General features: G+C 31.9%; 2 protein-coding genes across 2 annotated transcripts; both read right to left on the bottom strand.

The window, feature by feature from the left end:
* Positions 1-1003: 1003 nt before the first annotated feature.
* On the bottom strand, positions 1004-2682 carry LOC145103221 (uncharacterized). The gene has a single exon (XM_079040780.1). The coding sequence runs from the start codon at positions 2566-2568 to the stop codon at positions 1219-1221; it is 1350 nt and encodes a 449-aa protein (XP_078896906.1). The 5' UTR covers positions 2569-2682; the 3' UTR covers positions 1004-1218.
* A 2277-nt stretch (positions 2683-4959) lies between these two features.
* On the bottom strand, positions 4960-11623 carry LOC145103219 (transducin family protein / WD-40 repeat family protein). Its single transcript, XM_079040779.1, has 12 exons — positions 11226-11623; positions 9781-10889; positions 8692-8868; positions 8489-8602; positions 7429-7533; positions 7194-7328; positions 6367-6422; positions 6184-6286; positions 5989-6105; positions 5780-5909; positions 5556-5686; positions 4960-5472 (listed from the first exon to the last, which is right to left on the bottom strand). Exons 1-12 carry the CDS (start codon positions 11497-11499, stop codon positions 5104-5106), a joined length of 2820 nt encoding a protein of 939 aa, XP_078896905.1. The 5' UTR covers positions 11500-11623; the 3' UTR covers positions 4960-5103.
* Positions 11624-17369: the final 5746 nt, after the last annotated feature.

Genomic DNA, 17369 nt, shown 5'->3' with positions numbered 1-17369 from the left:
TAATATAGATAGATAGATAGACAGACATATAGATATAATGTTTTCATAAAAAAAGATAAGCCATTATTGGCAATATATATAAATACATTAAACCTAATGGACTAAACATTAAGGTGAGCATATTAACCGGAAACCGGAACAAAACAAAATTAACCGATTTAGATTAACCATTACTAAAAGAGGTGGTGTAATTTCTAATTCTAATTCTGATTAACAAAATACGTATAATTCGTTTATGGTTTAATCTAAAATCAAACCACTACAAACCGAATAGAACCAACAATATTAATAAATGGTTTTTAATATAATATAATATTAAATATATAGTGTTTAACTATATTACGTATTGAAAATAAGATAATTATTTGGAATTAGATGAGATCCATAATCTTCACTCATGTTACTATAATTACACTTATGCAATTATTCACTTTTTACAACATTGTACTTTATGTTACTTTTTATAATAGTAAAGTATTTTTTTTATCTCATTTTCAACTTTATGTTAATTATGTTAATCGATATTATCTATTAACCAAACCATTAACCGAATAAAACCATTAACCAAAGCCAATAATAACCGATATTCAATGTCTACCAAAATACATTAACCAATTGTAATAGTTATAGTTCGGTTTTAACCGATAACCGAACCAAATCACTACATAGACACTCTTCCTATTCATCATATCACATCATAGACCGAATACAGTTGTCAATTGACGCTATACATCAGTATATTCATACACCTACAGGAGCATACAAAAACCAGTTTTGAAACGTAACCAAATTGAGTTGGAATAGCCAAAAAAAAGATCTTACATCATGACAAAGCTATGAGTTTTTTGCTTATTGATTCGTTTCTCATGAGTCATAAAAATTTATTAAAATCCAACACTACAATCAAGTTTGGCAAAATACGAAAAATTGTAACAGAAAACAGTAGCATTATCACACCAAAAACAAAACCAAACTTGAAAATGATACGTTAATCCAATCATCATTGTTCAAGTAATAACAATATCATTCATATTCCAGTCTGCTATCAAAAAAGCATACCAAAATTTCACTTTAACATTCGAACAATCATAATATTCCATCAAACCCACATACCAAATCATCATCAACAACATTATTCTACTCAACTCAAACTGTGTATATCTATATTTCACATATACTAACACTAAACCTTCAAAAATCATCTCACCTTTTCAGTTTTCAGTGTACACCAACACCCCTTTCGAGCTTCCGGCGTTCATAATCAGCATCATCTGTTGGCAGTTCATATCGGCAAACAGGGCAGGTGTTTCGAATCTCCAGCCATGGCACTATGCAATCACCATGGTAACGATGATTACAAGGAAGCAATTTCGCTATTTCTCCAACACTAATTTCATCTTTACATACAGCACAAAGGGTGGTGGTGTTCTTTTCAACATCTTCTTCACTTATAACAACACTTGAAAGATTCTCCACTGCTTTCTTGGAAGCAGGTGGTCGACCCAAAGATGAAACATCACTATCGGCAAATTGCCCGAAGAACATTTCATATTCTGTGTAATTGTATTCATCGTACTCACCTGATACATCTGGATTTTGTTCGAAGTTTTGAGCATTCAATAGAACTTCCCAATCTGATCCATCTCGATCTTCTTCTTCTTCTTCTTCGTGTGATTCGTGATTTCTAGGAGGGATTCCTGGTAGAACAGATGCATCGTCGTCAGCTTCTGCACCGAAAAACATGCTTAATTCTCTTCCGTCGATTCGTTCATGTTCATCCACTTCCTCCCAATCGAAATCTCCATTAATGTTGGTGTTTGGGTTGGGTGTTGTGTTATCATCGTCTAGATGGAAAGAATCCCAGCAAAGGTGAAGACTGGTTTCGTCATCATAGTCTCTAACTCTATCCATGTCGGGACCATTCTCCACCTCGCCGCCGCCGGATTCGAAGGAATCGGACACTATATCAGTCACCGTCAACCCACCCATGAAAAATTCCGGAGCACCTGAATCGATAGATGAACGGCTGGATTCCGATCGACCGATTCTCCGTCTGGATACAAACATTTCGTCCCCGGTATCAGCAACCGTAAACCCAGAGTAATCATCATCGACGCCTCTACCACTAGGGTTATGGTTACCATCATGATTTTCTACATGAAACCCTAATTCTGACCCAAAATCCACCTCAAATTCATTCGAATTCCCATCTTCATTTCCTTCAACAACCCCCGAATTCCGATCAGACCGAACCAAGCGGTGGTTCTCTTCACTTAAACGCGACATAGAATGCAGTTGCTGTTGCGATTGCGATTGCGATTGCGATTGCTCAACGCGTTGATGGAACATGTCGATTACGAAATTTGCCTGGGTCTCTCGATCGAGAGATGAATTACGATCAAGACCGCATCTTCGGGCGCAAAAGAGATCTTCGGAGGAAGGGATGTCGAGATCTGGAGTGTAAACGTCGAATCCGTCAAGATCATCGGGCCATTGAGAAAAGGATACTAGAACGTCCTGCCCCTCGTCATTGTCGTCGTCGTCGCGGAAGTAGGAAACATCCGCCATTGATAAAGCTTTGTGGGTGTTGTGGTGTTTCAGGCGAGGGGGGAATGGAATTTGTAGTTGGTAATAAGATATTTGCTGGACAGGGGATTTTGCACATTTGGAAGACTCATGAACCATGAGTTTAATTTACAATTTCTAATTATATAATTTCAATATTAATCTGGTCAATCTATTTTTAGTATTTTTATAATATTAAATCATTTTAATATTTCTTTTATCAAGAACTGGTGTTTTTTTATTAATATTAAGGATAAAATGTTTGTATGTAATAACAATCCTTTTTTCACCACTTAAAAAAAGTAAAAATAAATAATAAACTATCTTTTGTTCAATGATAATTGAATTATATCTGACAATGGAAATGATTAGTAACCTTATATGAATAATGTATTCGAATTAGAGGTTTTAATTGTTAACTATTTTTGCATCACAAAAAATATTGAATAGTTGCCCTTGAGTAACAGAATAGGTATTTAGTCACCTTCAAATGTCTATGCTACCAAATTTTTGGTAGTTGCATTTATCATAGATGAAAAAGTTTCGGTTGGAAAAAATAGTTTGCGAAAAAAAATCAAAAATGTTTACAAACAATGTCAACTAATTCATCCTCTTCATCAATACAATTTTTACCCCTTTCATCTCAAACTAAAAGTCAAAAATCATACATAAATATGTTCAAAAATCATACAATTTTTACCCCTTTCATCAACAAAATCAAAATTGTTTGTTGTTCTAAAAGAAAAAATCAAAACTCTTTACAAACTTGCATAAACTTCTATCAATTAGCAAATGAAGCTTCGTCAGGATAGTGTGTGAATCAAACATAAATATGTATAAGAAAAGATGGAGATACGAGATACTACAGTGACGTAAAAATGATAGATTATTCTTGATATTGGCAGCCAAGTATAGAAAACAACACTTATGTCATAAAAGAAGCACATGAATGGTTTACAGATTCAGTATATCAGGTACGCAGATGATTTAAATTGGATTCTTATCAAATAAATAAGCATAAAATCTTTTTATTTTAATTATGTATTATTGATGTTAATCGATTAAGATTCATGAAGTCGTTTGGTCAAAGTAATGGATGATATATATTCTATTATGAGAGGTAAAATAATAGTTTGTTAGGGTGGTCATAAGAAAGCGGAATTTGATGGAAATAAGGATATTGTGCAATGAGAAAGGCTATGTTATTACTTATTGACAATCCTTTCTTTAATCTTGAACATATTATGATTTAAAATACATGAATTGGTTGAAATGTATTTTTCTAGTATAATTTAATTAACTATAAAACCTTCTTGTTTACAAGCCATGTGTTCCTATAAATGACAAAACACAAAGATAATCACGAGGAGTCGTTTTTAAAAAAATGTATAAATAACTTGGTTTATATTAAGTATATTTTTCACTTAATATTTTTTTATTCTACGTATATTTTTATTGTACATTGACTACCATCGAGAAATAGAAATCACGACCGATTTTAATTTGTGGATTTATAAACTCCTATAAATAAAATATAGTCATTTACAGTTTGAGCCCTTCTGGTTGGCACTCTTTTACAGTTTTAGTCTTTGATTTGAAAATTTAGCATCGACAATCCTCATGATTTCATAATTCATCACGTTTGATCATTTGTTGTAACCTTCTACCCAAATCCATTAACCACAATGAACATTTTACCTTTTATTTTTTTCTACTTCTTTATATTATTTAAGCTTTAAGGACCAATTTTATAAAAATAAATAAATAAAGTTCCTAAACCCTCATCCTTCACCGATTCACCTCACCCTATTTTTCTCTCCCACTCTATGCCTCATAATCGCCAGCCACCTTTGCATCCCCACTGATAACTACAACCTCACGTCGTGAAATAGTGTCCAATGTCATTAACTGATTAATAATATTTCTAAATAATCTTAAGTTTCTTTTGGGGTGGCCTCGTGACACAAATAACTAAAAGAAAATTGAGAAAATAAATTATTAATTTTTTTGGGAATTAATAAATTAATTAAAAATTATTTTAACAATTAATTTAATTAATTAATTAAAGGTCTTGAGTATTAATTAAAGGTCCTAAGGGTTTTGGATTAAACCCTAAGAATACTTTTTAGAGCCTCTAATTTCGTTATCCTCTCTCTTTCTTCTCCATATACAAAAATCATAATCCCTCTCTAAGGTTATGGGATTTTCAAATAAACCTTAATAAGGTTATTCCTTATTCATTTTTAGAGTATTGAGTCTAACTAACATTAAAGGAGTTTTCTTTTAGACTCTTCATCCTTTGCAAGAGATGTCCATCACATGAAGATGAAGATGGGGCAAAATAGTAAATTTACTTGGGATTTAACGAAGCCTTCTTTCAAAACAACTATCAAATAATCAAATCCATTCAAAAGCCTATAATATAAATAATTTAAACAAACTCCATAATAATATCTAAACAAAAATCACAAAACCATTAGTAACAAACAACTACAACTCAAGTCATATATATACAACATCTTTTACCATTTCCAAACCCTATTTCTCATTCTTCTTAAACTTCTTCAAAGAATCAAACACCGATGAGCTTTTTTCTTTTTCTTGATTGTTTAAAGATTTCACAAAAGGATTTGTTGACTTTTGTTGACTCACCTCCCCATTACTCTTCTTCACTAAACCTTTACTTTCCAATTTTGTATCTTTCAATTCCACCACTTTCCCAATTTTAGGTGTTGTTGAATTTTCTGTTGCTTTTTTCTTCACAAAAGAAGGCGAAGCAAGTTGTACTTCATTCACACATTCTTGACCTTTCACAATTTCTTGTGATACGAATGTTTTTGTTGTTGTATTATTAACACAAACAGTCTCTGTTTTAGTCTCTATTGCTTCTTCTTTAAGCAACCTTTCCTGTAAAAACAACAAAAGTTTTAAATATTTCCAACTTTGGATTTAATTTAAATATTTAATTAATTAGAGAACTGATGAAATACCTCCAAAATGGTGTTGAATCTTTCTGCTAAATTCGGTAGTTTTAAAGCTGTTACAAGCTTTATTGCACCTCTAACAGATTTCTCAAGTGAAAGAAGCTTAACAAGTTCTATAGCCCTCACAAGTTTATCACCTAACAATATAAATAAATAATAAATAAATAAATAATCATTTAGTTTTAAGAAAAGAAAAAAAAAAAAAGTAGGATTTAGAAATTATAACTCACCATTACAACAGGAAGCAATGAGTCTTAAGATGCATCGATCCAAAGCTGTTTCGATATTAAAGGCTTCATCTTCAAGTGAAGTTGTGTCATCATCTCCCATTGCTTCTTTTTCTTCAATCTTTCTTTGAATCTGTAATAAAATTAAAAATTATTATTTATAACAAGAAAAATAAAGAGTTTAATATTTAATATTTAATATTTATATTTACTTGGGAGAGATGCATGTTGCTAATAATGAACTCATTTTCAAGAGCTTCAGCTCCCAAATCAGATGATGCAAGAGGAATTGAAAGATCTAATAGTGTCAGAACTGGTTTAGGAACAACCTGAATAATAAAATAAAAATATTAATTTCAAAAAATAATCATGAAAACTGTAATTTTTGGTATTGATTATTATATTACCTGTGGGAATTTATCAGGGGATTTGCATAAAATGCAAAACAAATTGGTTTTATTTAATCCAACAACCCAATAGCTTTCATCTTTCTTCTTTAATTTACTTGCACTATATAAAAGACCAATATTAGTAAATAATAAAAATAGTTAAAAGAAATATTTTAAAAAAAAAATGGAAGAATTATTTACCTAAAGAGTGGGAACCAGCTGCCTCCATACTGATTACTGAATACACGAAGAACACCCTGCATGTATAAATAAAATGAAGTTATTTATAATTCCCACATAAATTATGTTTTGGGATAAATGCAAGAAATATCAATGTACTTTGATTGGTTTTCTTAATACAAAATTGTATTTGAAGAATATTTTTAAAAGTGCGATGTTTTAGTAAAGAAAAAAAAAATTAAAGATAGATGTTATAGTTATAAGGTTAATCTCATTAAAAAAAAAAACTTATATTTTGTGTTTTTTCTTGGATTAAACCTTAATTTTATTTTTTTCATGAAAAAGACCTTGAATTTTTTTTCATTTTTTCCAAAAGAACCCTCAATCTTCTAAATGTTTCCAAATAAATCCTCAACTTTTTTAGTTTTCTGAAAAAGCCCTCACATGTGACAACTTTTTTGGGTTAATCTCATAAAAGACTTTATATTTTATGTTTTTTTCTGGATTAAACCTCAAATTTATTTTTTTCATGAAAAAGACCATGCATTTTTTTCATTTATTTTTTCCCGATAATTGCCCTTTTAGTCATTTTAATCCAAAAAAAAGTTGTAAAATGTGAGGATTTTTTCAGGAAAAAACTAAAAAAGTTGACGGTTTATTTGGAAACATTTAGAAGGTTGAGGGGTTTTTTCGGAAAAAAAAATGAAAAAACATAAGGTCTTTTCATGAAAAGAACAAAATTGAGGTTTAATCCATAAAAAACACAAAATATAAGTTTTTTTATGAGGAACAAAATTGCTATTTCTTGCATTTAGCAACAATATTTTAGTGGAATGAGGAATAAATACCATGGAGTCAAATGAAGTTAGTTGACCTTCTTCACTAAAACCAAACCATGTTAAAATGGATCCAGGAGTCAATGCCAACTTTCCTCTAATAGATTCTCTTCCATTGGGAACATTCAATACTCTAAACTCAAGCATCTGCAAATGTCACAAAAACAAATTCAAAATGAAAAAAGAAAAGAAAAGATTGTGATGAATTTAAAAATTAAAAAAAAAAAAAAAAAAAAAAAAGGCATACTTGCTCATTTGAAGGGAGAGAAGGAGAAGAATGTGTGACAACTGCAAGTTCATCCCCAAATCCTGATGCAGTTACTACAGGCCCATCAAGAGAAACAACATGCCTCTGAAAAAAAAAATATATGTATTTAATCAATTTCAACAAACAAAAAAATATTTATCACAAAAATGACCAAAAATGGGAAGAATGTATCACAAAACAACCACTTTTTGGTAATTTATCACAAAATGATGACCAATTTTTTGCAAAATTGCTTTTCAGGTGGTCCCCACCACCATATTTTGCATGGTTTTATTTATTTTTTTTTGCAAAAATAACAATTTTTCAAAAAAAAAATGTAATTTTTTTTTAATCACAAAATTGGCTGACATAAGTATTTATTTTATATGTAAATAAAAATAGTAAAGTGTTTGGCTTTTATCCTTGGAAGACTATAAATTTCCAAATTTAGCTAATATAGAATTTGGTTTTGGGGAAAATATGCAGAAAAGCCTCTCATTATTTTGGGAAAAATTTTGAACAGAAAAGTCCCAATTACTCAATATTTTGCCCAAATTAACAAAAAAGTCATTATTTTTATTTTAACAGGAAATGACAGATTATTGTGTAAAATCAAATAATCTGGACTTTTTGTTCAAAAGAAAAATAGGACTTTATCAAAAAAATTCCCAAATAATGGTACTTTTCTGCATATTTCCCTTCATATATATGTATAAAAAGTGGTCTTTAAAAAGACTTAAACTCGTGTGATTTGCCTAAAATCCAAACACCTTAACTAATTTGTTGCACCTAATTTTGTTTACATTTCAAACAACTACTTATGTTTACTCAATTTCACAAAAAAAAATGGTATTATCTTTTTGCAAAATGACAAAAAAAAAATGTCATGTTCATGAAAAAATAAAAGTTGGCAAGATATGATGTCAGAAAAATTCACAACATAGGTGGAAAATTTGGTGTTACTTATATCCTTACCTAGTTACCTCTAACAATATAATCAAGCTTAGGATTCAATGATGGATATTGAATATTTTAAAATAAAAAATAAAAAAATAAAAACCTGTAAACCACCATCTGTGTAAATACGAAGGAAATTCAAACTTGTAACAGCAGCAACCCATGAAGTGCCAAGTGCTACTGCTTTTACTTCTTCTTCTTCAAATCTCATAGACCACTTAAAACATCACATTATATAAACAGAAATTTAAAAGTCTTGAATTATTTCTTTTTTTTATTTTGAAAAAATACATAGAATGAACTTACCTCACTATTATTAGCCCAGCTTCTAAAGGGTCTATACATGAGAGTGCTCATGTTTTTGTCACCTTTACATGGATTTGCAAAAACACTTCCATTTTCATTCAATGAAGCCATTGTGAAACCAAAGTAATCTGTCATTGCTGGAACTCGTGGGCCCCTTCCAGTGTCATGAAAATCAATCTGCACCCATAATATAATATAATATAATATAATATATATATATAAATAAGACTTAATCTCATAAAAGATTAAACTTCAACGTTTTTTGCCTGAAAAAGACCTTGTGTTTTTTCGTTTTTTCTGAAAAAGCCCTCGACTTTGTATTTTTTTTTTCGAAAAAAAAAGTCATCTTTCTAAATGCTTCCAGATAAACCCTCATCTTTTAGTTTTTCTTGAAAAAAACCTCACATTTTACAATTTTTTTTGGAAAAAGGGGTTGATCTCATAAAAAACCTTATACTTTGTGTTTTTTGTGGATTAAACTTCAAACTTAACCTGAAAAAGAACTTGTATTTTTTTATTTTTTCAATAAAAAGCATTAAACTTTGTACTTTTTCCGAAGAAACCCTCAACCTTCTAAATGCTTCCAAATAAACCCTCATCTTCTTTAGTTTTTCTCAAAAAAAAATACCGTTTCTTGATAAAAGAAATAAAAAAAAAAAATAGTTAATCTCATAAAAAAACCTTACATTTTGTGTTTTTTCAAAATTAAACCTCAAATTTATTTTTTACCCAAAAAAGATCTTGTATTTTTTTAATTTTTCCAAGAAAAACCCTCAACTTTGTATTTTTTTTTTCCAAAAAAAAACTCAACCTTCTAAATGCTTCCAAATAAACCCTCAAATTTTACAAATTTTCTTGGAAAAAAATGACTAAAAAGGCCAGATCAAAATTTTGAAAAATACAAGGTCTTTTTAAAACAAAATATAAATTTGAACTTTAATCCAGAAAAACACAAAATATAAAGTCTTTTATGAGATGTTTTAAACTAGAAGTAAGGATTGGGACATTTATGTGTTAATTACTTTGTTTAAAAAAACATAAAATGTTCCCATGTCACCAATCACTACATATTAAGACAAAAATAAATACCTCAATGTGAGAGTATCCATCATGCTCCATTGTTGTTATACTTCCAAGCATATTATAGCATAAAAATCGCCTTTTTCCAGATTGGACAGGTGTCACACCAGGCTGAAAAGCCTCCTGCATTTTTGGTCCTGTAATAGCCACCACACCTGTTTGTGTCCCCTTCCCATTTTTCATGTTTGCCACATCAGCAGTTGAACGTTTTTTATTCGATTCAACTTTCGGAAGCAAACTCATATCATTAACATCATCATCTGAATCTTCATCATATTTGAAATTCCTCAATCTTTTTCTTGTAGGTTGTTCAGAATTCATAAAGCTATCTTCTTCTTCACCATGATCACTCATGCTTCCAGATGTACTAATCTCTTTTTCTTCTTCATCAAAGAAAAGTAAACCATCACTTTTCTTTGAATCCAAAGTGGGCCCCCCTTCTGTAGGTGATGTCATGGATGATGGAACAACAGAGTCCCAAACACCATACTTTCCCATAACATCAATAACAGCTAAAGCATTCCCATGTGGCTTCCATGTCATAGAAGATATCACTTCTTCAAACTTTTGTCTTTCAATGTCTTGTTTCTTAGCAACATCCCATATCAAAACCTGTTTATCTAATCCAGATGTTGAAATGTATTTTCCATTAAGTGAAAAAGCCAAGAAACACACAGGTTGTGTGTGTTCACCTCTTAATGTGAAAAGTTTTTCAGCTGTGTCTCTATCATACATGACAACATCGTTTCTTAAACCAGAAACAGCTAGCATTTCGCCATCTGGACTCCAGGAGAGTGCGGATAATGTTGTGAAATCTGGAGGGGTATTATGGGAAATGTTTTTTAGGGTGTGGAGTGTTGTACCGGATTGGAGCTCCCAGATTATAACAGTTCCAAATGAATCCACAGATGCTAGGTATTCACTTTTGGGATCAAAAGATATGGATGTGATGGATCCTCTGTGGCCTTTTAAAACCCTTGCAACTGATCCATCTATTGTGTTGATAAGTTTGATGCCATCATCATCACCACCAGCTGCTAACATGGTACCTGATCTGTTGAAAGATAAGGCACGAATAGGCAATGTGAATCTGGTAATATTTGATTCGAATTCTCCACCTGGTAAAAAGGTCATCAAAATGGTTGAAAGTTAGTGATATTTCCGAGAAATCATAAATTAGTTACAGAGTTAAGCAGTAACTAGTTTGTTCAATTTTTTATGCATTATCAATGTCCAAACATCGGTCCATTTATTCATCAAAGATTCACGAAATATGTATATGTGATCGAAGAAAAAAACATGTTCTAACTATTTTCGTTAGAAATGCCAATGTCAAAATCTACAATCAACACTAATTAAACCAAATTGTTTGTATACAAGCATCAGTAACAGTCGGTATATTGGCAATCCACGAGCATACAGAAATAAGAAAAAGAGGAGAGGAAAAAGATTACCAGGGAACTTATATAGCTTGACGGAGCGGTCACTAGATCCAGAAGCTAGGCATGAGGAATTAGGGCTGAGGGCCAAAGTGGTGACACCATCTCTATGATTGCGAAGAAATCGTGGCGTATTTGAAGGTAAAAGAGCATCGTGAATGGAAATGGAGGCGTCGGAAGAAGAAGCAGTAACGATGTGCTCGGCAGTGAGGTCCCACAGGATGGTACAGTAGGAGCTTACACCATTGTTCTTGTGAGCCTCCCGCAGCTTCATTGATCTGATTTTCATGGTTGATTTTGGGGATCTTCTTAGGATGCAGCAGTGTGTGAGAGCACTTACTGATTCTTGATGTCCACAGTGTGGAATGTGGATGGCGTTGTTTGGTTAGGGCTCGAAATGGGATTAGAACTTCAGAAGTATATAAGTTTTGGCGGGAATGTTTGGGAAATTTTGGGCCGTTTCGCGGCAGAGTTGATATATCTCCCGCTATGGTTGAACCCGACAAGTGGGTCATTCTGACCCGTTAACCCATCAATTCCAACCACATAAAACTGTTTTATTGTTTTTTAATATGAAAATCTATTATTTGATTTTATTTTTCAGAAAAAAAACATGTATACTTCTATAGGAAAGTCATGTATATATTTAAAAAAAATTCAAAATCATCCTTTTTTTAGAAAAAATAATAGCCGAGTCGTGCAAGGACGCAGGGATATAGCAAGTAAGCAGAAAGGTTCTTTAGGACCGACTATATTCTAGCTAAGGATGTTATTCGAGTCGGAACCGGACCGAACCAACCCGAACTTGAATAACTCGGAAATTGAATAAGGGTAATTGCATGAACCAAAAACCGAACCAATTAATCAATACAGGTTCGGTTCAGTTCGGATATTAATAGAATCGGTTATTACCTGAATAACATGTACAAGATGATTAAGGACATATTATAACTAAATAAACCGTATTATGATTCTATAACCCGAATAATAGAATAACAATGTACTTTTATACATCAACATAAAAAATTTAAATACTAACATAACACAATAACACATTGATAGAATAGCATTTACATAATAGAACCGAATAAGTTCTTATTTGGGTAACCCGGACCGAATAACTCGAGAACCGAATAAGCATAATATATATACCCTAAAACCCGAATCGAATTGCTTATTTAGGCCTAATTCGGCTTGGTTCGGTTTGGGTTTTGGTTCGATTCGGGTTTCCGGGCCAAACTCTCATTCTTAATTTTATCCATTGCGAATAATTTGTTAACCACATATTTTATATTTTCTTCGATTCATCGTCTTATAGGCATCATGTTAATTATCTTCTAATAAATATTTAATAAACTTTCGTATTTAAACTTCAATATACATCATGAGTAATTTTACATAACTTTTATATCATACACTCATATCAAGATCATTGGAGAACGCATACATGACATCAGGTGGGAACCTCCCAAACATATTAGTAATACTATTAACAACGGCAAGTGAAAAACTGTCGTAAAATCTTAACCATTGGATCTTCTCAAAATTAAATCAGGACTGCATAAACTCCATATTTACAGTTTAATATATACAGTTCTTAGGGCAGTTCTTCCACTCTCTCTCTCTCTCTCTCTCTCTCTCTCTCTTTCTCTCTCTCTCTCTCTCTCTCTCTCTATATATATATATATATATATATATATATATATATATATATATATATATATATATATATATATATATATATATCGTCGCTCGTGCTTCCTAGAGCCAACTTATCCTCTACTATCCCCGTTCCCCAAAGATCGGATATTTGTAACCTATAAAGAATATCAAAATGTACTTTGGTGGTTCCTTATTCGTTCGCAAATCTTATTACTGTGACACACACCTCTCAGTGACTATCGCAATTTCCTCCTCTTCTCATAATCGAATTTACCGGTCAATCATTCAACAACACTTGAAATCAATTCGAAAAAACATAAAATCCCTGAGGTGAGACATTCAATAAATCATTGCTATCTGTTAACTCAATACTTATGTAAGTATATCTTTTCCATTCATACCTACATTATAATTGGACACTATTTATTTGTTACATGGTTTAATATTAGGTTTATCTGTGTGTTTCTTTTACCAATTTGTGTTAATTTCACCTTTCAGTTTGTTTTTGTAACATACGTATCCTCATGTTTAATTTGGCCATTTTTTCATTTTGGGTTCCCTACGTTGTGTAGGATAGCCTCCTATGTTGAGCGTAGGTAAAGGAGTCCATGCATGGGTTTAATGCCTTACGCTGAGCTTAAAGCTTACTACATTGAGCAGAGCACAACATCAAAACCCTAATTGAAGGGTTGTGATCCATATTTAAAATCTCTAACTCCATGAGGATCTCCCGATGCTCAACCTCCACCCCAATATTTGGTCTTCTCATTACCCTAGCCACTTGTGAGAGTTTTGAAGCCATAATGTGGTTTTTGTGTGCATTTTTTAAAAAGGAGTCCGTTGGAGAAGCATTTGTGAGCTCCAAGCTTTGTATATCTAGACTTTGCACTTCATCATCCACCTCCATGAGGTGTAAAGTTTGCATCTTGATGTTCGTTTATGATAGATCTAGTTAGATCATGAGATTTTATGCTTTTTGTCCTATAACCTTGGTCTTAATGGGTACGAGTTACTCCAAACCTTATGAGTATCATTTACATACGTTTATGAGCTTGTAGAGTCATAAAAATGGGATCTTGAACACTCCCATCTATCCATGCATGAGCTCTTGAGCATTAGAGTGTTTTGTGGACTTAGGGTTTAGCCTTATGCTCTTTTTAGCCATGCAAAGGTGTGAAGTTAGAGAATTTACCCCTTAGGAAGTTCATCAGATCAAAATATGAGAATTGGATGGTTGATCTTTGTGTATTAAGAGTTTATTAATAAGTTGGTAAATCAACGTATTACGTTGGGCACAATCTTAGCAACGCTTAGTGTAACTTGATATTCCCCCTTATATCCATCTGAGGCTCTATGCTAAGCGTAGAACATGGTGTTACGCTAAGCGTATCACCAGAAGGTTGATTTTTAGACTAAATAGATATTATGTCAAGTTAAGTGGGTTCTAGTCGTGTAAGGGTAAAATGGTCTTTTACCCCATGTAGAGAAACTATGAACCAAGACCCTTGAGTATGGATTATTACCTTAATTTACGATTGGGTCTTATTGTGTATGTGATTAGTGCGAAGAGTTCCAATATCGGCAGCTCGAGTGTGAGATTTGACTGTCTTCAGATTGAGGTGAGTCTTCTTACTATATTGTGGAGGATGTTAGCTGTCTTTTTTACTCTTGCATATGTATGTTGGGCTAGGCCTATTTGTATGTATGTATGTTGGGTTGGGCCCATTAGTATGTATGTTGGGTTGGACTCGTTTGCTTGTTGGGTTAGGCACATTTACATGTTGGACTGTGCCCATTTGCATGTTGGATTGTGCCCATTTGTTTGTATGTTGGGCTGGGTCTATTTGTATGGTATGTGGTATTTTGGGGAACTCACTCAGCTTTATGCTTACGGTTTTGTAGTTTATCATTTTCAGGTACTTTCAGTTATAAAGGAAATGGCTCGGCTTGACTACACAACATTCCCCCTATGATTTTTCGTGTTGATGACTTTTGGTATACTCTAATATTAAAGATACATTTATATCATTTATGATTTTGGGACAAATAATGTATGAATTTGGTGGCTTAAACAAAATATCAATATTTTGGGATGTTACAGTATTTTGTTGATACCTTTATTCTCGTAATACAATGTTTTTTTTTCGTGTTCTTATATTGATAATTTGTGTTGATTATTGAAATGCCAGTTAGGGCATATCACATTGTGCACCTTCAAATAAAATTGTTGTTCAAAATAATTGCTTTAATTTGGGACCGGAAAGGAAATTTTATGCAAAATGGATTTAGGTATTTAGAAATGTGGATCGAGACAGATGGGAATTTACAAATGAAGGATTTCTTGAAGGTCAAAGGCATATTCTAAAAACAATCAGAAAAAAGAAGAAACACATTCCAATCCATTCAACAAAAGCAGTATTTTGTTCCAAACGGATCCCAGGTTATTCCGTATAGCACGATCCTTTTTGCTATGTTCTCACCCTGTTTTTCTCTCCATCCCTCTTCTTCAACGTTAAGGTGTATGTCAACATTTCCCTACTCCATCACTCCCACTCTCAAACCATTTAAAAACTTAATCTTCTTTTATATTTACGAGTATGTTTTAAACCAATAGATAGGAAGTTTTAGTTACACTCGAATTTAAGAAATAGAATCAATCTTTTTTTCTTTTTCTGTAACTTAAACATTTGTTTTGTTTTGGATTTCACAAAGGTCTTGACATGTGGAAATTAATTACGCCGAAGAGAGAGCCGCATATAAGGTCCTACAAACACCAAACACAACAAAGGGTCTCCCATGCTCATCATTTTTTATTTTCTCTTATACAAATAAGGTGGAGAGATGTAGTATTGAAAACATGGTGAGAGTTTCAGATATATTTTTCTTAAGGGAGTTAACAAAAAATATTACAGGTGTACTTTTCAAGTGATTTTTTATCTGAAAATTATGAAAAATAGTTCTAAATATACTATGAGAGTTTGAAGAGAAATGAAAACATGGCCATGATCGATATCTTAAAGTATTCCTAAAATTATTTTCAATTTTATTTGTGGTTGATCAAGAGTGTTAGTAAGCAAGATTTCAAGTTAATTGAGACTCTAACCCAAATATGCATACCATATGTTCATGACATCTGAGTTGGAAAAAAGTATCTAGATTATGGGCTCTTTGTGATATAAACATAATCTGATCCTTTATTTACACAAAGCGCGTTCTCTTGGGTGTACCAGACAAATTAGAACATATAATTGGCATTGTCATTCCTCTATGTACTTTTTTTTGTTTTTGCTTTATTTATCATTACCATTAACTAACTATAAAATAACAATTTTTTTACACTTTATCACATATGTAGGATTGTTTAAAGAGCACAAACCAGGTTTTTATCAATTTACTTTAATTTATTCAAGAAAATTGTTCGATGCTAGTTAATTGGTGTACTAGACGTTAAGAGATAAGCAGCTAGGAGGGGTTTAATTGGGGACCATAAATTGCTGATTCATTGATTTAAAAAAATATGATTAATATCATAAAAAAGTTCATAAACACCACTAATATCATAACAAAATAGGTTAATATGATCAATACAACACTAATTATTCCTTGAATAATTTCTATTGAAATAAAACTTCTTCATAGTGCTAAAATTTCATCATTTTGTACTGCTTCACTATTCGTGTAGGCTGGGATTAATCGTTAGGCACCCACTAGTCAGTTGGGTAGTGCTTAAGGATTAATCAGAGATTAACCGGGTCCTAGTCGGGATTTTTACAACTTTGGTACCAACATAGAATAGTAATCATGAATTACATCAAGGCATAATCAAGTTAAATGACAACATTGAGAAGCGAAACTAGAACGTTTAGTTTATTGTTTACAATTTTGCTTTATTTTTCACACGCTTTCAAAGTAGATTGTTACTATATTATTTAACACTTTGCATACACCCCCTACTTGTGACCAAAGTACCTTACACACAGAGATATAAAATATTGTCCCCGTGTCTTTGTGGTTCGAGTTTGTTTGCCTTGTACTATTTTTTAGTGCGTTATAACAGTGTATTTGGAGTCTATTGTACCCCTATTATTTGTTGGGTTTGACACCCTAACACCTTACATATGAAAAGCTCATTTCGCCTGCAAAATTCATAATTATTAATAAAACTAGTATTTAAGTCACATCGCGTGTTGCGACTAAGAAATCGTTTACAAGTAATAAAAACAAAAACTATAAAAAGAAATTATGCAAGAGATCAAAATGTAACTTTGACATGCGAGGTAACTCCTTTACAAATAGTTTATAGAATATCATTTACAAATATCAATAATCCATAAAAAAAAACATGAAGATGAATAGACCATATAAAGTAAACCACAAAAATATCAAAATAAAATTTCGATCCAAACAATTATGTATGGAGGAGGTAGATGAAAATAAAGTTTGAAAATGTATCTTAAGGAAATTAATAGAAAATAGAACTATAAAAGAAATTATGTG

Source organism: Lactuca serriola, chromosome 4 (genome assembly GCF_051521515.1).
Source record: "Lactuca serriola cultivar US96UC23 chromosome 4, Lser_US96UC23_V15, whole genome shotgun sequence".
NCBI classification, from domain to species: domain Eukaryota; kingdom Viridiplantae; phylum Streptophyta; class Magnoliopsida; order Asterales; family Asteraceae; genus Lactuca; species Lactuca serriola.
Note: the sequence above shows the minus strand (reverse complement) of the source record. Positions and strands in the feature narration are given on the sequence as shown.